This window comes from Triturus cristatus, chromosome 7, assembly GCF_964204655.1.
Source record: "Triturus cristatus chromosome 7, aTriCri1.1, whole genome shotgun sequence".
Lineage (NCBI taxonomy): Eukaryota > Metazoa > Chordata > Amphibia > Caudata > Salamandridae > Triturus > Triturus cristatus.
In genome coordinates, this window is record NC_140590.1 from 547,385,646 (window position 1) to 547,409,459 (window position 23,814).

Sequence of the window (23,814 nt, forward strand, 5' to 3'; positions counted from 1 at the left end):
CATTGCTTGGGACCCTAGATGAAGAAGATTGGAGAGATGCGCTATTGTCCCCTACAACAATCACAGCTTCGGCGAGGTTCCGTTTAGTCCAAATATACTACCTCCACGCTGCCTATCTCACACCGCTGTGCCTCCACCATGCAGGGCTCAGGCCAGACACGTCCTGCCCCCGCTGTAGTCAACCACAAGCGGTTTTTATCACATGGTTTGGCTCTGTCCTGCAGTCACTCGTTTCTCGGAATTAGTGATCGGAGAACTCACTGAGGTCCTTGGTTGGGAAGTCCCTCTTAACACGCTGAATGTGCTCTTGGGGGTTTCTGAGGGACTGGATGGTTCTCGGACCGACAAACTCTTTCTCAATAGAGTCATGATGGTGGCCAAGAGGGACATTGCGGCGAGCTGGCTGAGCCCAACGGCGCCCACCTTGACACGTTGGCGCTGAGGGGTGGATTGGTGTGCGGCTCAAGAAAAACCCCTGTATGCAGCTAAGGGATGCCTCAAGAAATACCGTACAATGTGGGGCAAATGGGTGGGAACGATAGACAGACTCCCCGGGGCGGTCAGAGACCTGGCAGGTGTTCCCTGTTTCCTGTTCCCCTCTATGCCTGTGAACATTCAAGATGTGCTTGTTGTCATATTGTCGTCATGTCTTTGATGTGCAACGTAGCTCCTATTTACTGCTGGTCTTATGCTTATGTTTTTCTTCTTGCTTTCTTTATGCTCGTCTTTTCACCAAAATCAATAAAATTGGTTATAAAAAAAAATGTGGTTAAAAAACGAGCTAGGTACCTCGTCCGGATCCGCGCTGATGGTGCGGTCTGCATGATGGAGTGAGGCCTATACAGGCAACAACTACAAGAAGAGGGACAGAAGGGGCTATTTCCACTCACAGGGGAGTGGGAGGTCCAGCAAAAAGGAAGGCCCGACGAGGAGCAGCCCATATGATGAAGCATGACACCTGCAAGGGTGTGTGAGGGCATTATTATCCAACAAATGGATTACCAACTCTAAACGCACAGTGCATATAGTTGGATCCAGCCTTTCCTTTGACTCTTCCTATTCCTCTTTTTTGTATATTGAGGAACAGCAGGATAACTCCTTCTTGGTAATCTATACAGGCAACACACATGTCGCATCCGGAGGCATTCGGCGCCTCCTACCAGCACACAGAGGTACTATTCAAGATTTTCCACATCCAGTCTGACACCTGGAGAATATTCCAAGGTAAGGAATCTGTGGCTAGAAGTCTCTATCAGATAAGGCAGATCTGTGCTCAAGGATCCTGTCAACCGGAGCTGGAAAAGATAACTGGCTAACCTGCTACATGCAGAGCATAATGGGACACTGGAGGTCTGAGAGCCCTTAAAGGCACAGGATTCTACTGTCATTGTTTTCAATACAACAGCCTATACAGTCACATTGCCCTATCATTCACTTTAAAGGAAAGTAAAAAGAGCTTGTGAAGGATGTTTCAAAAGGTCACTTTACACCTATTTTAGTGACTTTTAAAGGCTCTATGCTTTTTCTTCCATCTTTTAAAGTAAGTTAATATAATAGTCAATTAAGCCTGTCAAGTCTGCACATTTTATATTTTTATCACATGTACCTCCTGGCCTTTCTGAAGTAAGCGACATGCACATGATTGAGGAGTATTTTTGGTCAGTGCCCAAGAATAGCAGGTAAGGCAACAACTTGTAGGGATGGAATGAGAGTAGCTTTAGACCCCCAGAGAATGTAACTTTCATGCCAGTGATGCAACATCTTGAAGGATGTTCCTACATTTCAGGTGGTTTTCGCACACTCCTAACACTTAACAGCCCACAAAATAAAGCTATCTGGACTCAAGAAGATGGACTGTGATGAAGTATTCCACCACCTGTCTTCATCTGCAGTGCAGGATAGACTCAACTTGAACAGGCTATCAAATGATAAAGCAAGACGATACACGTACCAGAATGGTCTCAAAACATTGTGGATAGGACTATAAGCCTCTGCACTCTTTTTCTACAGCACCTTAAGGGTCAGGGGACTCAGAAGAAAGAATGGCAAAGACTAGAGACCATTTCATATATAATACCTCTCTATGGTTCCCTGTTTACTAGTTCTTTCTGGCAAAGTACTGGTATTTCTTGTTTGAGGTAAACAGGGGGTGAAGTTCTTCAGTTCCCATTCATGGCTTGTATTTTTGTTTATGCTGATGGTATACTCCAGGTTGTTGGCCAGACTGAACAACTGCTCTATCACGATGAAGACCTTGTGATCGGAAAAGCCATGCACCATAAACTGTGTGCCTCAGTCAAAGGCAAAATCTAGGCATCCATGTTTTCTCATGTAGAACATGGGGGTCATGTTGTCCATACAGCTCCTTACAAAAGTACGATGTATTCAGACACAAAAGACTAATTATATAGCTTGCCTTTTCAAAGCATGTATACGTAGATTTTAGTGTATGTAACAGTGACTTTGTGTAGCATAGATACTAAGGATGCATCCTTTGTCAAATGGAATTGAGGTCCTAGAAAGGAGAGACCTGTGGAGGGTCATACAATGTGGTGTGACCAGTTTAAGGATAATTTGAGGTCCCTCATTACCTACAACTACAACAATTAACTACAGTATTCTGTCTCATTAAACCGTTTTTATAATCACTTGCTGTCCGAAAGTGCTTGGATTGGCCTCACGCAGAACTAGCAGTTTTTATGATGAATACATTCTTGTCTTAAGTGTTGAAGCCTGTACCTAGAAACGCCTTATTTTGGCAGGGTCTGAAGCAAGCAAATGATGTTACTAGGTGCTGAGGCGGAGAAGGAGGAGGCCATTGCTCTCCATTTTCACATTACTACAACTCATCCAGGAAATAGAATATGTGAAAATCCATGCATGTGAGGGATATTGTAGCCTGTACATCTGTGCCAGGTACCAGCCATATGCAATTCAGCCTTGATCCTGCTCCAATAGTAACAGTCCAACCCGAATTGCTAGGTCAGGTCCTGGTTTTTATCTGAGGTGCATTAGGGGCAGAAAAATGATGGACATCATTGCAGTCGAGAGTAATTACTAGTGGCTAAGATTTGATCAAGCAATCCACCCTTCGCTTGTTTTCTTCGGTATGACACCATACGTGCAGATAGAGAGCATTAAGAAGGCTGATGTGCATATTACTGATTCCTGTCTGAGGTGGCATGATGGGCAAAAACACAATGGACTGGACTGCAGCTCAGAGTAGTCACAGGTGGCTGAGATTAATTCAAGAAATACAAACATCATGTTATTGGTACATCCTTGAGGTAGCATGCATTAGGAGGAAAACAGCGCATCTGCACTCCATGGCCAGCATGGGTGGGTGACTGAGCCGCCCGGGCAACACTGGTCTTTCAACTATCAAGATCACCTGGAGTGAAGCTGAGCAACCTTCATGCAATGCTTACAATTACAGGCAGTTGTGGGTGAACAGAAGATTGCAAAGAGGGAGGGCGGGGGTTATGTCAAATTTAGGATTCTTCTTCTCATGCTGAAACAACACTATACTCCTAAAGTGGTAGGCACGTCTAGTCTTATAAATGACTTTTTTTTATTATGGTAGCTTTCCAATAGTTTGTTGCCTGAAGTTCCCAAACTAAGTGGAGGGGGGTTAATATTTTACCGCTCTTGTCATTCTGCGTTTAGAGCACGTGTAAGAAGGCAGTGACTAGTGATGGATGCACCACAACACATTGGTTCCGAATTATTATTTTGTTTTGCTTTTTCATCACTCCTTTTTGCTCCACATTTTGTGCAACTAAATTCAATTTCAAATCCCTATTTCTGAATGATCTCTCCCTGGTCCGGGAAAGGTTTGATGCCTTACATATCTCCACCTGCTAACATTAGTCATCATCTTCAGTCAAAATTGTCAAGGAGGTTTTTCTGTCTTTGTGGCTTTTTCTTCCTTTTAGGACCCTCACAAGAATAAACTTTGATGTGTTCATGTGCATATTAAGTGCAGGGTGGCAACATGGCTCCTGGGAGTAGATGCTTTCTTCACAGGCAGTCACAAAGGAAACTTGAAAGGCATTCACAGCATCCAACTTTTGACACAGACATTTAGAAGATATGTTTGGGACCCACTTGAAATGGAACAGCATAGCACAATACCGATACTGTAGGCTGTTAACCCTAAAATAAACTTTTAGTATTTGGGATTGATGGTTATATGAAAGTAGGCCTCTTGCAAGTTGGTGGACCCCAGAACCTGCATTTGCTGCAGGAATGAAATGGAGTGTGACCCGTCTGAATGATTGCTTCCTTAGGTAGCTGTTCAATTCGCACTCATCCAACATCCCAATTTCTTCCTGACCAGGAGATACCTGGAGTAAAAATCAATCTTGAAGTACCAAATGCCACTGCAATGCTATGCGGTGGCAGGCTAAGTGTTATACAGGTGCCAATTAACAGTAACAAAAATTCCAATGAATGCCCACGTTGGACTATATTGAAGACCATTCATCTGTAGTAACTGTCTAACATGCCTCTAGGTGCTAGTAGAATCTACCCACTACTGGCTTGGTAAAGGCAGGGATGTCAGTAGAAGAAGATCATGCTCAGATTCTGGTCTGACCAGATCCCTTATGTTTTCCAGTGAATCTGGTAGCATGACCTTGATATTGCTAGTATTTAGGTTGTCAACAGGTTAATCAAGCAGATCTAATAATCAAGCTGTTCACTGAGGCCTTCTCTTGCAGCTCAAAATTAATGTCTCTGTCCCATTTAAGAGACTGTAAGGCTTAATCAACAAATATACCAAAGCAAACAATGCCTTGCCGTCAGAGGACATGCACACAGTCCATACTTGGACTTCAGGTCTGAAATGGTGCCAGAGAATGACCTTGCTTATCTACGCTTGGTCACGTTACCAAGAATTGAAAGCATGAAGTTGTGATATCTATTGCTATATCGATGAAGAGAAAAGTCTAAGAAGAGCTATGTCATGCCTCATCTGTCTTTGTACCTTGGTGATATAGTAAAGGCATAAGAACTTTGACATTAGTAGCCATAGTAGAAATGATTTTTTTTTTAGATTAATTCACACATCTGGTTGGCACAACTGTGCATGAGGTGACTGGGTTCATTGTTACTATTGTTGCTGATAAAAAAATGTATAGAGTCGATGTTATCGGTGACGCAAGGTAGCGACAAGTCTGGGACCTTATATCTTTTTTGGCATTCTGACAATATCAGAAGACAAATAAGGCGTATTTATGGCTACAGCACCTACTTTGAAGGTTCTACTACTTGGTTGGTCTTAGCTGATTAATGAGGGTGCTCTCTCAAGTAATAGAGAGAACATGTAATTTTCTTGGTGAATACTGTGAAGTCAAATTACCAGAGGAATGCTCAGTGAATGAAAGTGAACAATTTCTTTGGCTGACGAGGTGCTGTGAAGAGTGGGGCTGCCTTGGTCATCAACAAGGATGGTATTATTTACCAGGTCTTCATCACCAGATATGTTAATGGGCAACTATATGGTTGATGAGGATGTGAATTGTGAATCAGTTGATTGGTAACAAAAAGGTTGCTGACAAAGAGGTTGTTGGCATGCAGTGTCTTTGTTGACATGGTGGTAGCTGATTAAGAGATGATGGGTGTCCAAATCTTCTGTGATGCCTACATCTATTTCATTGCTGAGGAGGGAAATGAGTTGTCAACCGGATAGGGCATGATTTCCACTGAGGAATCTTGGGTCAGTTTCAGAGCATTCACCCTTTTATTCTTAGGAGATTGAGCATCAGCATGCTTATTCAAGTGTTGTTTTGGATATAGGAGGAGAGGCACTACTGACTCCTAAACAAAGAAGCCTCTCTGAGATCGAAAGCTAACATTTTCTGGGTATCCCTTAAGATTATGACTGAAAAGGACTTATTGGATACGTCAATCCTGCGGTCCAAGGTTTCAGCAAAAGCAATAGATACCTTCTAAATAGAAATAATCTAGTCGGTGGGTCTTTGGCCATAAGCCCATTGTGCTTGGAATCTCTAGCCAGGAGACCTGTGGCCAAAAGCCGTGGGTGTATGGTATCTCTAGCCAGGAGATCTGTGGCTAGTATTTAACAGAAGGTTAAGTCTGGGTAAGGACCACTCCCCTGGACGGCCCTCATTTTACCCTATTTAACCATAACAAGTGCTGGCCTGCAGCATGTCGCCAATTTACTGCCGTCCTTAAGCCTTGGGTCTGGAATCCTGTTGAAAGCTCTTTGTTGGCTGTACCTTTGTGACTAGTGAAGACAGTTGGGCCCCAAGATGAATCCAGCCAGTCTACAATGTCCTTGTTCTATGCCACTTAGCCCTTGAGTCCCCGAAGTGCCCATCTGTCCTCCAGAGGAGACTCATCGACGTTCAGGGCCTCCACAAGTAGACCTTCCTTTGCCCTTCTCTGTTGACTGAGGCAGTGGGTCTGCAGCCATGCAATGTCAACAGAAACCTGAACAATCTCACCTTTCTCTTAGTACTTTGAAGACTATCATCCTATCATTTATCTACAAGCACACTCTCACTCGTTCTTTCTTCTCAAACAAAAAGCTTCAAAGCTCCGTCCAATTACCTGGGTGCAATAGTTATGGCTACCTCTCAGGAGCCTGGACGAGCACTGATGAAATAGTCCCCAAAGCAAGACCCATTCTTTCTGCATATTCGAAGCATACTCACTCAAACCACAGGGAAGAGGTACCAATATTAGACTCTGGAATTAGTGTGGAAAAAGGGCAAGCAGTGTAGGAACAGGATCTCATCTGGCAATTGGGAAGAAACAGTGTGAAAAGAGCGGTGCACACGTGCAGTTACAGGGAACAGAGTAGGAGAGCAATGCATAGAGTCCGGTCCAGGAGGAGAAGTGTGGGAACAAAGATCAGAAGTAGACATCCGTAGAATGCCGTTAGAACACAATTTTATGCAGCAAGTCCCAGGCATCTAGGTCGTTCATGGTGGCAGTATTGGGATGGGACCACATGGGGTCAGACCCATAAGGGAGTCTGAAACCTGAAGCGCATTTACTTGGTTAGCAGGGGGTACCCAGAATAGCTTTTTCCTATTCCTCATGGTTCAGCATGGTCTTTCCCATGTCCGAAAATATGAATTATGATTACCTCATGTAGCTCAAACCATACGCTTTTGGGTTTGTTGGTGGTTCCATAATTCACCTCCACACCGGGTAGTGTAGCGCTGTCCATGGGCCGCAGTGTTTTCATAGTCTGAATGTCCGTCAGAGGAATGGAAAGATAGGTGTTCTGGTAAAGGAAAATGATAGACAAAGATCAGCAGCTCAATTCTGGCAGACAATTACAATCAGAAACATCATGAGCATATCTCCTGGAGATGTGACGTTGATGCTGCAAACATTGCCACATAAGGCATCCTCTACCACAGTCATATGACCCAGTTACAAAATAATTTCTAGTTCAGTTAGAGCAAACATTGAAAATATTTTACTTTCATTTGGTTTAGATTTCTTCTATATCATCTAGAATTAAAGCAAACATGTTTTCTAAATTGTTATTGGGTGAAAATGATCCATTGAATATCATAATGACCGAGTAGGACAAGCAGTTATTAAAAAGAGATACTCAATTGAGTGTACAAGCCAGGCTAAAATAAGAAAGAAATGCATGCTCTTTATTTGATAGCAGATGATAATATATTCAGGTGTTTAAACTGTAACTTTTAGAAGCTTTAATGTATTCAATTCTTCCCAAGCATGATCATACCTCATCTATTCAAATGAATCATGGAAAACGCTCACAATTAAGCTTAAAATATGTATGTACAAGTGTGGCCTGGAGAAGCATTAAGGGGGCATGCTTCTTCAGCACTTCTCTCTTGCCTGGCCTTTTAGCAGCATCCCATCCCTTTAAGGCGGTTCAAACAACAGCACCAGTGGTTTGGGGAGGTATCGTCCTACAGCTAGTGGCAAGAGACAGGAGGACCCCTCCCAAGAAAATGGAGAAACCATGGAGACCTGAATACATAGGCACGGAATTGCCAATTTGCATCTTGTTGTTCTCACGTTAGGAGCTAAAACCTAAGCCGTAAGGGGATGGGAATGGGAAGAGTGTGTTTGGCAGTAGTTTGCCCCAGAGCAAAAGAGGGTTGTGTGGAGGCAACAGCAAGAACGATGCAGTAAGGTAAGCAGCAGACCATGTAGAAGGGATCAGGTGGTGTCCGCATGGGAACCCACATCCTGCCTGTAGCCCCACAAGCTAGAGGTATTAAGATGGTCTAATGGATAGTGATGACTGACGAGGTGCTCAACCCAGTCATGGAAACAAAAAGGGCCAAAAAGGAAGAGACAAAAGAGAATGACCTGAAATCGAGGTGACATCTTGAGCATAGGATCTAAATGAGGCAGAGAATGGGATGACAATGAGGGGACACTACAAACCTAAAGAGGTCAAAACCAAATGCATTTTTTATGGCTGTCTATAGACGCAGGCTTCACTGATGGAGAAGGATGTGGATCAGGTGTTGTGGGTTGACCTTTTTCCCAGTGGGATACTTTAAGTAGAGACTTTGTGAATCCCAGTGCATTGGGTGTATGAGAGAGAATTTGCTGAACTACTTGTGGTGGCCACTACACTTAGGCGCTCTAGGTTCATATATGGCATCAGAGGAAGGATATTGTTACACTGAAAGGGGTCAAAGGGTAAATACGAGGTATGATGAGTCATCAACCTCTCACTCAGAGTAACCCAACAAATGAATCAAAGGCAGGGTCAGGGAATACACAGCTGAGCGTCAGAAGACATGCTTTACTCAACTGCAGCTACAGTTCTCTTTGTGATTGTTAGATTCCTATTCTTGAATAGTTTCCCCTTGTCAAGCTTGAGTCCCAATGTGACCTTTAAATAGCAGTATTCATATAACAAGGGAGTGTAAACTCTAAAAACTGTGTTCTTTAGTAGCAAACTACCTCGGAAATGCCCCAACTTCAGCCAATGAGATGAAAGTACTCTGAACATGAAAAAACTTGAAAGGATACATAGATCGGCTAAGCTTCTGTAACTGGGAAGGATCAAACACGTAAATCTATGAAAGATACCAATGCGGCAGGGCTGTAGCTACAGGTAAGTAACATGTTTCTTCTCTAGCACTGGAACTTCAATAGATTTGGATCCCTGAATAAGAGTAGTATTATGTAGTCAAGTGAATAAGAAGCACTTTATGCATATTGTATAATCATTGTATATATATATTTGCAAACAGTGGAAAGAGGCTCACCTGTAGAAACAGCTGTCACAGCCCTGCTTGCCCCATAGCAGATTCTCTGGTTGTTTCTGTATTCAGGATGCAATTTTTCCTGAATGTGGCAACTGTTCTGTGATGCTGCTCAGCAGATATCTGCCAAAGGCACCCATCCAGTTGAAAGTGCTGTCAATGCATTTTTGAGGGGGTGGCTTTCTTTCGTTTAATAAAAGGCAACTACAGGTGTGATCCACCTTGCGATGCCTTGGTTAGCAAGAGGACAACACTTCTGCTGATGGCCAAAGGAGGCAAAAAGTTGATCTGTTTTACTGAAAGTTTAGTCTGGTTGATGTAGAATTTGAGGCATCTGCAAGTTTCCAAGGAATGTAAAGGTAGCTCTGCTGTATTTGTTGTGTTGATAAACAGTGCCTTCGAAATTATGGATTAATTCAGTTGAATGTACCAATTTGAGATTAGTGCGTAGACCACCCTGTCATTATTAAACCTTAGATACAAGTCCTTCATCGTAAATGCTTGGATCTCAGCGCTCACCATCAGAGCGGATGGCAAAGCCAAAAAAAATAGACACTTTTTATTATAGAAATGTGATGTCTGCTTTGTGAATAGGTTCAAAGTGGCTTTTTATCAGCTGACTTTGCACCATATTGAGTTCCCACCTCACTGCTGGAGGTCTCACCAGTAATCATCCCTTTAAGGAATGTCTTAATGATTCTCACAAAAAACCCAGAAATAGATTGTCAGGTGTTCTGCAGACCAGAGAAATGACAGATAGATGCACTCTAATAGAACTGTGTCTTAGTCCCGAACTAAATGCAGCCGATGTGGTAGGATTTGGTGTGGTTTAGAGGTTATAGGATACAATCCTTTAGTGTGCCACCACAAGCAGAATATAAGTTTTATTTCTTGACACCACTCTTACTTGAGCCAGTGTAAAATATTGCAAGTTGAGAACGCCAAGTGTTCAGGAGCCATGCATATTAACTGAGTGACGAAGGATCATGACCATGAGAATTTCTTTTGCGCCTCTAGTCAGAAAATCCGGTTGCTTGTCCAGAGGAATCTGCAAGGCTTCTGAAAGATGAAAGATTTGTCAGCCAGTATTGGTGGGAACAAGTTGGCATTAGGCATGGTTTCCTCTTGGGCTTTATGATCAACCGTAGGGTGATGAGAAGTAAGAGAAAAGTGAAGGTTAAGTTATTGGACCTTGACATTGAAAATACATTCACTGAGGGAAGAGGGAGCGCAGAGGGAGAGGTAGGCAGCATTGTGAGCCAATCTGAGCGATGCAAGTCTTTGAGCCTTGCACGAGGCCCAGTAATATCCAGCACCAATCTGCCTCACAATCAGAACAAATACAATTTCCCTCCCTTACCTTCTGTGATCCAAAATGTGGCTTTTTACAGCTTGAAACGTGGTGCTGTGGAACACATCTGATCTCGAGGTCCACAGTTCTGAGAGACGCCTTTCTTGACTGCAGGCACACAATGACAGATACACCTGGGGAAAGCCAAAGGGCCCTGATCAAGTGCTGGGACAGGAAACATTGGGGTGGCTTCCTGGGGACATCTCTGAAGACAGAGGTGTACAATGCAGTATTGAGAGACCTCAACCCAGACATGCCACGGATATCTGAAGCCACAGTGTGTGCGTACGTGCACACAGGTAGTGCATGGGCCTGCTAATTAGGAGGATGTAGGGGTGGATTATCTTTCCACAAAGGCTGGAATATTGATTGTCTCCTCTTAGGTGCAAAAGTGTGAATGCGCCTGAGAACAAGAGGAGGCACTCAACAAAGGGCATGAATTGGTAGGGGCTGTGCGTCTGGTTTTCTGACACCTTAAGAGGACTTGGGGGAGAGTTCAAGATAGCCATGGTGATCCCCTGATTAATAGTGACAGCCACCCATCCCCCACACAGGGGAAGAGAGCTGGAGACCGGCATGTACCCGAGGCACTTGTTTCAGATTTGGCTCCCTATATAAATATCTCCACCATGGAGAGTGGAGGCCTCCCTACTTGATGTCCTCTATTTGGTGCTGGATAGCTGTTAAATACGTCAGGAGTTCCCGGGAGGAGCCGGGGGCGGGAGGGGGGTGAGAGAGTCTTTGTTCACTTGTAGCACCGGCACAATGCATAGGTGAGCCCTTCTGGCCTCCTCATAGAACTCCAAATTAGCAGTAATTCTGCACAGCATGGAGCTCAGCTAAATGATGCTGTATACCACCAAATTCAAGAACTTGTACAAATCCAAAGCACACTTATTTGACACTCCAGAGGCTGCTTGGGGCTTGGTGACCGAATAGAGGGCACTGAGTGGGGGATTCAGGCTGACAGGGGACTCCGCCTTGGTGCCAGGGTGGTGAATGCAGCAAGGGAATGAGATTTGGTGCAGACAGTACCTAAGGGCATACAGCTTTGAAGACAGAGTGAGTCAAATATGAACTATCTCGACCAGGAGAAAGAGCCTGCCAGACCCTGTTCAAGGGACCACGGGTCACGCAGAGGCTACTGAGCCCTAACTGAGTTGGTTGGGGTCATTTTTCTCTTATGTTCCAAGATCGATCCTACTTTTGCTCTGCAAACAGGACCAAGTACAACTCCTTCAGCACTTGACTCTGTCGTAGCAATGGTGAGCAGCCGCAAGCTTCTCTGGGAGGTAGTGTGGCGGTACTCAAGCTCAGAATTTAGCAACTGCCCAGCAATGCAATAGCTGATCATTCTACCCAGTGTTTTGATTTACAAATGAAAGGTACTTAATTGGACACAAGTAAGAGGGAACAGATATAAATGAATGAATTGGGAACTGGGGCTTCTTCACCTCAATCTCCGTTCTATTCCTCTGTGCACACAGGATGGCCCTCTGCCTCTAATTCAGGTGGTTCTCCTCTCTCGAATGGCTGTTAACATGAATCAAGGTTCAGGTGCAAATTACTCCCCTATAGTACATTTAGCAAAGCTCAGTTTATCACAGTTTTATTTAATCTTTGGAATGTCACCATGATGTGGGTCTCTGAAACGCACAGTATAGGCCTGCAGGCAGCCGGTGACAGCGAGGGTGCTTTCCAATCAGGAGTGGCCTCTTTCAGTTCTGGTCAGGTTGTGTTGCCAGATGGTGGAACGAGGTGATGTTGGAAGCCCTCTGGCCAGGAATCTCAGGTAACCTGGAGTTGCAGTGGCCCCCTTGGACAAGTCTAGACATGGTCACCTTCCTGTTCAATCGGGTGGAGGTTGTGGTGCCTAGGCGGAAGTGGGCAGTGCCAGTGCCAGTCTCTTGGTCACAGCAGAGTGGGATTAGGCACAGTCTCCGGTCCTAGCAGCATGGAACAGCCTGCAGCACCACTTCTTGGACACAGCGGCATGAAAATCTGTAATTCTGCAGTTCCCATCTGCAACCGCCATTTGGAGAGTCTGATGACCACCAACACCTGGGACATACAGAACGCTATCCTCTGTCCTCCTTTCAGAGGAAGAACCCACCAGCACAGTGGATTTGCAGCTTCTGGCTCCCCCTGGACAATCACATAACCTGCGGGGTTGGCAGGCTCCTTCTGTCAGCATGCAGCTTGGCTTCTAGGCACATCACATCAGATGAACAGCTTCTTCCAGCAAGACTTCAGGTGATACCCTTTATCCCTGGTAAGCTGTTAGGGAGCCACCACCTCTGGTTCAACAGTAGTCATTCTTGAGTACTCTCTGTACCATTCCCTACCTGTGGCTCCCACTTTTAAACAGTAAAATCAAACAGGCACTATGGATCCATTGTCTGCACTTTCCGAACCAGTTTAGGATGCTTCTCCTTCTAAGTGGACAGCAGTCTCCAGCTTGGAACGACCACCACAAAGAGGTGTTAGCCTTCTGCACTAGGCTGTCCTCAGGCACACTGAACAGAAGATAGACAAATGGGTGGCCTCGTCGAAGGAGTCCTATTCTCTTTGAGCAACGAAGACTGCAGTCATATTCTTCACCCCCACCATAAACCAAATGGCAGTGTTACGGGTGGCCTCATCGAAGGAGTCCCATTCTCCTTGAGCAACGAAGACTGCAGTCCTATTCTTCACCCCTACCATAAACCAAATGGCAGTGTTACAGAAAGACTGATGAGACCCTCTCAGCAAAAGGCCTAACTGAATAAAAAAATGAGAATTGTCTGACACTTCAATGTCTAGGTCTCCTCCCTCCAGCATCAAGGATGTCAGCAATACACTTCCACTGTCTGAGAAATCAACCCCCCCTCCATCTGGTGCACAAGGTCCGGCCAGGGACATCCAAAATGGATCCCACAGGCAGCCTCCATTATTCTCGCTCCCTCATGCACACAATGCATGTACCATGCAGACCACATACACACAACGTACACTTGAGATGCTAACTCTAAGATCTGGGTTAGCTCATAGAAGTGGCACTTTACATGAGTGGGCCAGTAGGCTCTTCCTCCAGTAGCACAGATGAAATTGATTCACCATGCACTGTCACTAATGCATTATGCACTAAACCCAGGACTAGGACAATGGTCCACTTCCCGTGCAAAGAGGGAATACTTTGTTGCCCCTCCATGTCACAGGACAGGTTCTTCTACGTGTGCACCGGGCAGTGTCCCTGTCATAAGGCATGATTATGAGATGCCCCATGACTGTGGCCAGTTGTAGGCTACCAGGGTGCTGGTGAAGGCCTCAGCCACTACATCTTGTTTGCTGGGCATTCTGCTGCCAAGTGTTAGGCACCATGAGGTAAGACAACATATGTCAGCAAGTAGTGCACAAACACCGGCATTTCCTTCTGGGGTCTCCCTATGTTTATGCCCCAGTTTGTCCCTCTTCTCCCAGTAGTGTTTTCCTGGTGCAAATGCTCTTGTGTCTTGAACATGACGTCGGTAATGGGCTTTGGTATGAGTTCCTTACAGGAGACGGAGATGGAAAAGGGGGGGGAACTGGGTCAGATAAGAGGCTAAGCTTGAGGGATTGTCCTCTCCCCCCACCCTTCATGCTGCAGGTGCCTAGATAAGCTTTCAGGTTGGGAATCACACTTCAAAATTGGGCCTACTAAACAATAGCAGGTACCCCTGCCCTCTTGAGTTCATGTGGGGTCAAGGGATTAATGATGAACAAGTTACTTACCTTCGGTAACGATATATCTGTAAGAAACATTAGTTAGTGTTAGATTCCTTACCTTAGAATATCCCCAAGTGTTAGACTGGATCTGGAAAGTTTTCGCTAGCAGTACCTCTGCGCGTCAGTAGGTGGTGTTGTGCGGCTCCGCATCAGTCGCTGGCGTCGTATGCAACGAGATGACGTCACAGAGACTACTTAGGCGCCACCCATGTGACGTCAGTTCTGTACACGACTTTCTGTGCCAGGAACACAGAGCCATGTAAGAAACTGACCACTGGTGCCAAGAAACTAGGGCCCTGAAAGGGATGACCTTAACCCTAGAAATCAGTACACAGAACAGGGAGGATGGGCGGGGCGGTAAGGAATCTAACACCAACTAATGTTTCTTACAGATATATTGTTACCAAAGGCAAGTAACTTGTTCATCTGAAGGAAACACGTTAGTGTTAGATTCCTTACCTTAGAATAGATACCCAAGCAATACCAACCACGGTGGTGGGTCTGCGAACTAAGATCACACCAGAAAATCCCGGAGAAGAGAACAGCCAAAGAAGCCATCTCTCCGGACTTGGCTGTCAAGGCAATAATGGTTGGTAAAGGTATGCAGCGAGGACCACTTAGCCGCCTCACAGATATCCTGCAAAGGGACTCCCCGTCCCAGAGCAGTAGTGGCTGCCCACAGGAGGCTCCTTATTAGCCAAGGAGTAACAGGCTTTAATACACAGAACGACCCACCGAGAGATGGTTCGTTTGTGCACAGCCTGACCTTTCTTGGCGCCCACTTAGCCAACAAAGAGTTTATCATCCACCCGGAACTGTTGTGTGCGCTTCAGATAGAACGACAGCGCACGTTTTGGGTCCAGACGGTGAGACTCTCCATCTCTTTCGAAGGATGAGGAAGCGGAAAGAAGGTGGGCAAAGTGATGGTCTGCCCGATGTGGAAGGGCGTGACAACCTTGGGCAGAAAAGAAGGACGGGTCCTTAACACCAACTTGGTCGGATGAACAGAAAGGAAAGGAGGTTTAGAAGAAAGAGCCTGGAGCTCACTCACTCTTCTGGCAGAGGTGATAGCAACCAGGAAAGCTGTCTTTAAGGTGAGAAGCTGTGAAGCGGCTCAAAGGGAGCGCACATCAAATAAATCAACACAAGATTCAAGTACCACTGAGGCATTATAAAGTGGACCGGAGGGAACGTGTGTGTAATGCCTTTCAAGAAACGACTAACAGGGGACTTGAAAAGAGAAGGCTGATCTGGAAACCGTAAAAAGGCGGAAATGGCCGAGAGATAGCCCTAGATAGTGCCCAGAGAAGAGCCCTGCTGGGCCAGAGAAAGGAGGAACAGAAGAACTTCTAAAAGAGGGGCGGAAAGGGGATCCACAGCCTTCGCTGCACACCATGCCACAAATTTATTCCACCTGCAGGTGTATACCGTTTTAGTGGAGGGACGCCTGGCTACCAAAATAACATCACAGACTTCGGCAGGAAGGTCAAAAGCTGTCAACTGTTGCCGCTCAATCTCCACGCATGGAGGTGGAGGCAGGACAGGTTTGGGTGAAAGACCGTCCCCTGCTGCTGCGACAGAAGATCCTCCCGAAGAGGCAGTCGGATCGGAGGACAGATTGCCAGACTGAGTAGCTCGGGATACCATACTCTTCTTGCCCCATCCGGAGCCACAAGAATGACTTGGGCCCGGTAGTGCCTGATCTTCTTCAGCACTCTGGGCAAAAGTGGTATAGGCGGAAAGGCGTACAACAGACCGCAACTCCACTCGCGGCGAAAAGCGTCTCCGAGCAAGTGCCGCCTTGGAAATTCCAAAGCGCAGAATTGAGGACATTGCGCGTTCTCTTCGGTGGCGAATAGATCTAACCAAGGCTCTCCCCACTGCAGAAAGAGACCTTGCACCACGTCCGAGGTCAGACGCCATTCGTGATCCAACATGCATCTGCGGTTGAGTTAGTCTGACCTGGCGTTCAGGGAGCCTGCCAGGTGTTGAACCACCAGAGACATGCCCTGATGTTCCAGCCATGTCCAGAGATGCAGAGCCTCCTGACATAGGGTCCAGGACCCCACCCCGCCCTGGTTGCTGCAATACCACATGGCAGTCGTGTTGTCTGTGAACACCTGCACTACCTGTCCCCGGACAGAGGGGAGGAAGTTTCAGAGCAAGTCGGATCGCCCGCAGCTCCAGAAGGTTGAAATGGAGCCAGGACTCCGCCGGAGACCAGAGACCCCTGATCTCCGCCTCTCCCATGTGGCCACCCCATCCCAGGAGGGACGCATCCGTCACCACTGTGAACTCCGGTTGGGGAAGAGAGAGGGATTTGCCATTGACCCAATTGCGATTCGTGAGTCACCAATGCAATTGACGTGCAGTGCCCTCCGAGATCTGGATGTGATCGGACAGGTTGCCCTGATGCTGAGCCCACTGAAACTTCAGCTCCCACTGCAGAGCCCGCATGTGACATCTGGCATGTTGCACTAGCAGGATGCAGGAGGCCATCAGGCCCAGGAGCCGGAGGGTCATCCTTACTGAAACCCGGGATAGAGGGTGAAAGATCGGAATCATAGCCTGAATATCCAAGATCTGCTGTTCGGGAGTATAGACCCGAAACTGCGCCGAATCCAGAAACGCTCCGATGAATTGGAGCTTATGAGAGAGACTCAGGTGCGACTTCGGCACATTGATGGAAAACCCCAGCAAATGCAGGAGGTCGGCTGTAGTCTGGAGGTGGGAGACGACGTTTGGGGCGAGCCCGCCTTCAACAACCAGACGTCTAGACCCCCGATCTGCGCAGATGAGCTGCGACCACCACCATCACTTTCGTGAACACCCGAGGGGCGCTGGTAAGGCTAAAGGGGAGCACGGTAAACTGAAAGTGCTCGTGGCCCACCATGAACCGCAGGAAACGCCGGTGGGCCGGCAGGACGGGAACATGAAAATAGGCGTCCTGCAAGTCCAACGCTACCATCCAGTCTCTTGGATCAAGAGCAGACGAGACCTGAGCCAAAGTCAACATCTTGAACTTCTCCTTCTGGAGGAAGTGGTTGACGTTCCAGAGGTCCAAGATGGGACGCAGACCCCCTTTGTCCTTCTTGAGGACCAGAAAGTAGTGGGAATAACAACCACTCCCTACTTCTGGCCCAGGAACGCACTTGATGGCGCCCTTGGCCAAGAGGGCCATGACTTCCTGCTGGAGAAGTACCAAGTGTTCCCCTGACATGTGGTGGTACTGAGGTGGCATGGCTGGAGGGGTGGACTGAAAGGGAAGGGAGTAACCCTTGCAGATGATCTGCAACACCCACTTGTCCGATGTGATAGCGTGCCAGTGGGGGAGGTGACGGCAGATCCTGCCACCCACAGGTGTGGGGTGCCCCCCAAAGCTTGGATTAGGAAGGTTTGGAGATAGAAGCAGTGGGGGCGGAGGTGGACTGACCCACACGCTGATTCCCAGACCCGCCCCTGCAGAAACCGCGTCCGCGCCGAGGCTGGGTCTGCACAGGCTTGCTGAAGGAACGTGCCTGGGCGCCCCTGCGGCATGTCCACGAAAGGAACGAAAACCAGGAGTGGCTGGGCTTTTCGTGGAAAGACCTAAGAACTTGCCCGTGGCCCGCGAGTCCTTAAAACGCTCCAGCGCACTGTCGGCTTTATCGCCAAACAAGTGCCATCAAAGGGCATGTCCATGAGTGAGCTTTGGACATCTGGCGAGAACCCGGTAGATCTCAATCAGGTGTGGCTACGAAGCGCCACAGTCGTAGCAATTGCCAGAATGTCGAACTTAGCCACATCTTTACCATCGGCAACAGCTTGGGACAGCACAGCTTGGGTCTCTTCAGGACACTGAGGCAACACCTGTGCAACTGTATCCCACACCGCGTGGGAATTGCGGCCCAATAGGCAGGCAGTCTTCACCGACCGCATCCCTAAGCTGGCTGAAGAGAACAACCGCTTGCCAAATTGCTCCGGCTTCTTAGAGTCCTTATTCAGCGGAGCCGTGGGAAAGGCACTCTGGGACGTCGAAGCTTGGATGACCAGGCTCTCAGGCGTAGGATGAGTGATCAGAAAGGCAGGGTCACCCGGCGCCGGTCGATGACGCCTGGCGACGTTCTTATCCACAGGAACCCCTGTGGCTGGCTGCGACCAGGTGCCCAGTAAGACGTCAATGAGGGTGTCATTAAATGGCAGCAGGGGCTCCGATGAAGTGGACGCCGTCTGGAGCACCTCAGTGAGGAGATTAGTTTTTAGGGCCACCGTAGGGAGATCAAGGTTGAGGACCTCAGCTGCCCGACGGAGCACCACCGTGTAAGCAGTGCCCTCCTCCATGGTAGGCGGAGGAGAGGCAAACCCCGGGTCCGAGCAGACATCAAGGCCGCCGGCCTCCTCTAACTCGTTCGCCCAGTCCTGCTCAGAGTCACACTGACAAGCAAGAGGGTCCTCGGACCCCTCCCAGCCGTCCTCCATCTCCGCTGTATGAGGTACAGACTTCAGCGGCAGGGCAGGGACCGGGGAAGAAACAACCGGCACCGGATGGGGCCGAACCGGTGCCGTGTCCCAATGAGGATCCCAGGTAGGGACAAAATGGTCCTGGAACCTTGGCAGGGGCGGAACAAATGGCATCCACTGCGGCGCCGGAGGCGGAGCCGACAGTGGCGCTGCGGCCGGAGCCAGCAGCGGGGGACCTTGTGGCGCCGTGGTCCATGGTAGCAAGAAATTCTTGCAAGTGTGCGGGAGTCGCCGACGGACCCGGATAAGGTGGGTAGGCCGCGGGACTCCCGGGCTCCGAAGGAGCTGCAGGGGCAGAACCCCTGTCTCCTTCGTCCGCATCCAGGGACCAACGGGGGGACGTCGGAGATCGACAACGCTTCTTCAACTTCTTTTTGTGTCGTCTCGTACCCGAATCTGAGGGTGAAGACTTGGAGCCCGAGGAGCGATGATGGTGGCCCCGCGAGTGTTCTCGAGAGCGGCCCCTGGACCGTGAACAGCGCTGGGACGAGCGCTGGGACGAGTGCCGGAACTCAAACAGCTTCCTGCGCCGCTCCCTCAAGGCCTTCGGGGCCATTGCCAGACAGTCCATACAGGACCGGGAGTCGTGGTCGCTCTCCAGGCAGTAGAGACAGATGTCGTGGGGGTCCACCACCGGCATATTGCGACGGCAGGCCCCACAAGACTTAAAACCAGACATCCCTATGTGCACCAGTGTAGACTCAAACTTACAGGAGACAAAAGTCTCAAAAAGATAGTCAAAAAGTGACTAAGGTACGTGCTCTAACCGGATCTGCGCTTACTGGCGCGGAAAAAGAAAGAACTGACGTCAGCGCGCATGGGTGGCGCCTAAGTAGTCTCCATGACGTTATCTCAGCGCACATGACGCCAGCGACGGACGCAGAGCCGCACGATGCCACCTACTGACGCGCAGAGGTACTGCTAGCGAAAACTTTCCTGCTCCATGTCAACCTCGCTCTTCCCAAAGTAATCGAGCAGAGCCCTTTAAAGGCGCACCCTGTGTTTTGATTTCAGTTTATTGACTGATTTTTCCACACCCTCAGATGCAGACTTTTATAGATGGTAAAAAGAGACCACTCCACAGAACAGGGAGGCGGAGCGTAGTGAGGAATCTGTGGTTAGAATCTGTGGTTAGAATATCCCCCAGAAAGAGTGTTTCTGAAGGCAAGTAACATGTTCTTCTGATGGTGACTTCTAACCGCCGATTCCTCACCTTAATGATGGATACTAAAGCATTACCTCTCAAGGTGGAGTGCCTGTGGAGTGGGCTCAACCCAAAAAGTGCTGCAAGACCGAACTGCAAAAAGTTCTTCCCGTCGGACCTGGCTGACAAGGCAATAGTGTTTTGTGATCATGTACTGATGCCCACGTCGAAGCCTGGGAGATGTTAAGAACAGTCTTTCCATGAGGCAACCTCGGCAAAGGTGATTAGTCCCACCTGAGGCTGCTCCTTGGCCGTGTGGCATATCATAATACAGAGGACTATCCACCTCAACAGAGTCCTTTTCCTCACCGCCTTGCCTTTCTTGGCCTCCGTGAACTCCACAAACACCTGATTGTCCTCCTGATGGTTTTTGGTTAAATGAATGTAAAAGCTAAAGGCTTTCTGGGTTATCTTCTCCTTTTTTGAGTGGTGAGGCAGGGTAAAGGGCTTTGGGAGGGTGACGAATTGCCAAATGTTAAAAGTGGTCAAAACCTCAGGTAAAAAGACCACCCAGGTCCTCAGGAAAAACTGCTGTTAGGTTGCCGTACCCAGAGGGCCTGAAAATCACAGCTAAGACAAGCAGAAGTGATTGTAATGAGGACGATGATTTCGATAGACGGAAGACGAAGCAAGCAGCTGTGCATTAGCTTGAAGGGGGCACAAATGAGGAATATGAGGACCGAATTAAGTCACCACTGTGCCATCAAAAATGATTTTGGAGGGGAACATGTATGTGTCAAACCTTTACTGAACTGCATCACAGGTGCTTTAAACAAGGACGGTTGGTGTAGCAACAGTTAAAAAAAAAAAGAAGGCTGAAATGGCAGATAATCTTTAATGGTGCCCACTGCAAGACCTTGATGGGCTAAGATAAAACAAATAACAAAACATCCAACGGTTTGACTTGCTAGGGGATCAGTATTGCACACAAGATCACAAATTTGTCACAGCACCCTCTGTAAATAGAGTTGGAGAAGCTCAATTGGCTGCGAGGTTGACATCCACAACCTCTGAAGGTAGATCGAACACAATCAACTGCGACCGCTCAATCTGCATCCATGGAGGTGTAGATTGCGCAGTCTCGGGTGTAGAACCCTGCACTGCTTCTGTGCCAGAAGATCATTCTGAAGGAGTAGCATGAACGAAGAACAGATGATCATGCCCAGACATTCCAGTTGACAAAAGCAAGGGTATGCAGTTCTTAAGGGGGGATGAAGGTGGACGGTGGGGGGGGGTTGATTGTAGATACAAGGTCTTCATTAAGGAGAAGAAAAACTAAAGATGGAATAGCTCCAATTAGGAGCAAGAGCCCTCACACACCCCAAAGAGTGTCATGCTTCATCATCGAGCAGCTCCTCATTGGGCCCGTGCTGCAATGCCCAACGGGCACGCAGGACGGTTCTTTGCCGGAGGTCTTCTCTGCTTGGTGACGTGAAGCTAAAAAATAGTATTAGAGAGTATGTGTAGCGAGAAGAGATGGGAAGCAAAAAGTGTGGATTAAAAATAGCTATAGGCCTACCAAAAAAACAATTTTATTTGCTGGGTTCCTATGCTATGAGTAAAAACAACCGACTGTAAAGTCATGGCTGAAGAGTGGAAATTATAACTGCTTAAGCTCAAAGTGATATGTGTGGGGTGAAGTTGGTCGACATGTTTTATGCCCTAAATCGTCCAGTTGGTTCTTGGCATTTCATCAGGACTGGGGGGAGCCTCATCTATTCTACAGGGGACCATAAATAAATCTGGTATTTGTAAAGTGCGAAATATTCACTCCTAAGGGTCTCAAGGCGCAGGGGGCAATTGGGAAGATTTAATGAGCAACTGCCCAGAGTCACCGAGATTAGCTGACCACAACCCCACCCTGCACTGTTTATTGCAATACCATATGGAGGTGGTGTTGTCCGTGAACACCTGCACTAGCCTTTCCATGATGAGGGGTAGAAAGGCTTTCAATGCCAGCCGGACGGATTCTGCTGAAGACCAGAGGCCTCTGACCCCACCTCTCCCAGATGGCCACCCCAACCAAAGAGTGACGCATCTGTCTCCTGGGTCCAGGGCAGACCGGACTTGAGCAAGCGTGAGCATTTTGTGACTTCTCCTTCTTGAGGAAGAAATTGAGAGGGAGCAGGTCTAGGATAGGACAAAAGCCTCCATCCTTCTTGGGTACAAGAGACTAGCAGGAATAGCAACCACGACCTACTTATGGCGTAAGCACCTCTCTTTGGCTCCCTTGGCCAAGAGAGCCATCACTTCCTGACAGAGCAAGGAGAGATGGTCCTCTGTCAACCCGTCACAAGCAGGTGGCATGGGTGGAAAGGTGGTAATATAACGGAGGGAGCATCCCTTCCTGACAATTTGAAGAACTCGGTCTGATGCTCTATACCTTCAGTGGGGCAGGTGATGGTATCATGGGCATCCAGTGAGAGGTAGGATACGCTAAGAGGGCAGATTATGAGGGTTTGGAGGCTGAGACTGCAAGGGGTGTGGTGGACTGGTTGACCTCTGGCTGCCCGACACACGAGGTCTGTTTGGCCCAGCGCACTCTGCTATGCAGAGGCTAGGAAGCTTGCGCGCCGCAGTAGCTGGGATGGTATAGACGCAGCTGGAAACCCTTTACGTGGCCACTAAAAGAGCGAAAAGCAGACTGGGGATGGCAAGAGGTCTTGGAAAGGCCCAAGGACCTGGCCGTAGTGCTGCTATCCTTAAAGCAATCTAGTGCTTAATATTCCTTATCTCCGAAGAGACGGGAGCCATCAAAGGGCATGTTCATAAGTGAAGCTTGACCATCCCCTAAAAAATCAGTTGTTCTCAGCCAGGTGTGGCACCGTAATGCCACAGTTGAGGAAACCGCTCTGCCCAGCAAATCAGTGGCATCTAGTCCACATCTGATTGTGAACTTCGCTGCATTTCTCCCGTCAGCAACCAGCCTGAGAGAGTATGGCCTGGGCCTCCTTTGGAACCATAGGCAGCATCGGTGCAACCAAATCCCTCATACAATAGGAATAATGGCACAAAAGGCATGCAGTGTTTACGGACTGCAGTGCCAGACTGGTGGAAGAAAAAATCCTCTTGCCTAAGGTGACCAGCCTTATGGATTCCCCATCTGTTGGGGCGATAGAGAGACCTTCATTAAATGAGAGAAGCAGTTCTGAGAGGTCACTCCTAGCTGAAGCACCTCTGTCGAGATGTTCGTCTTGGCTGCCGCTGAGGGCAGGCTAAGGTCCAGGACCTCGGCTGCCCTTCTCACCACCATTTCAAAGAATGCTCCCTCCTCCCTATTCACAGTAGGGTATAAAGCAAGCCAGTATTTGGAGAAGTGTCAAGTCCAATGGCTTCTTCCAAGTCTTCACACCAGTACATGTTTGGATCTAAAAGCTGGTATTCTTCAGGGTCCATCCATGGATCCAAGTGGCCTGACTGGTGCCTGGGACAGAGCCACTGGCGTGGATCCAGTAGGGCCCTCCTGAACCCACGGGGCCCAAAGGCACGCAGACGATAACAAGCCACTCAAATATGAGGTGCATGGCCACTTAAAACTCTAGAAGTTGTGTGGAGATATCTCCAGTTCCGCGAAGCTCTGGGAGGCGTGGACCGGCCCATGCGCTGGCTCAACCACAGAACCAGGCCTCGAATTGCAACACTTTCTCGCCGGCCGAAGTGAATTCGAAGACCACTTCGACTTCTTATTCTTCTTCTTGCGGTAGGACTTACCCGAGTGGCCTGATGACTTTGAGTTCAACAAAGAGCTTGGACTCTGTGACCGAATACAGCAC

At 48.0% G+C, this 23,814-nt stretch overlaps 1 protein-coding gene across 1 annotated transcript in view; it reads right to left on the bottom strand.

Annotated features, from left to right (window-relative positions):
* Window positions 1–23,814, bottom strand: part of MYO15B (myosin XVB) — a 1,465,505-nt gene that overhangs the window by 58,000 nt on the left and 1,383,691 nt on the right. The window contains exon 57 of the mRNA XM_085614939.1: window positions 7,118–7,258. Coding sequence (XP_085471065.1) covers window positions 7,118–7,258 — 141 coding nt within the window. The remainder of the gene's footprint in view (window positions 1–7,117; window positions 7,259–23,814) is intronic.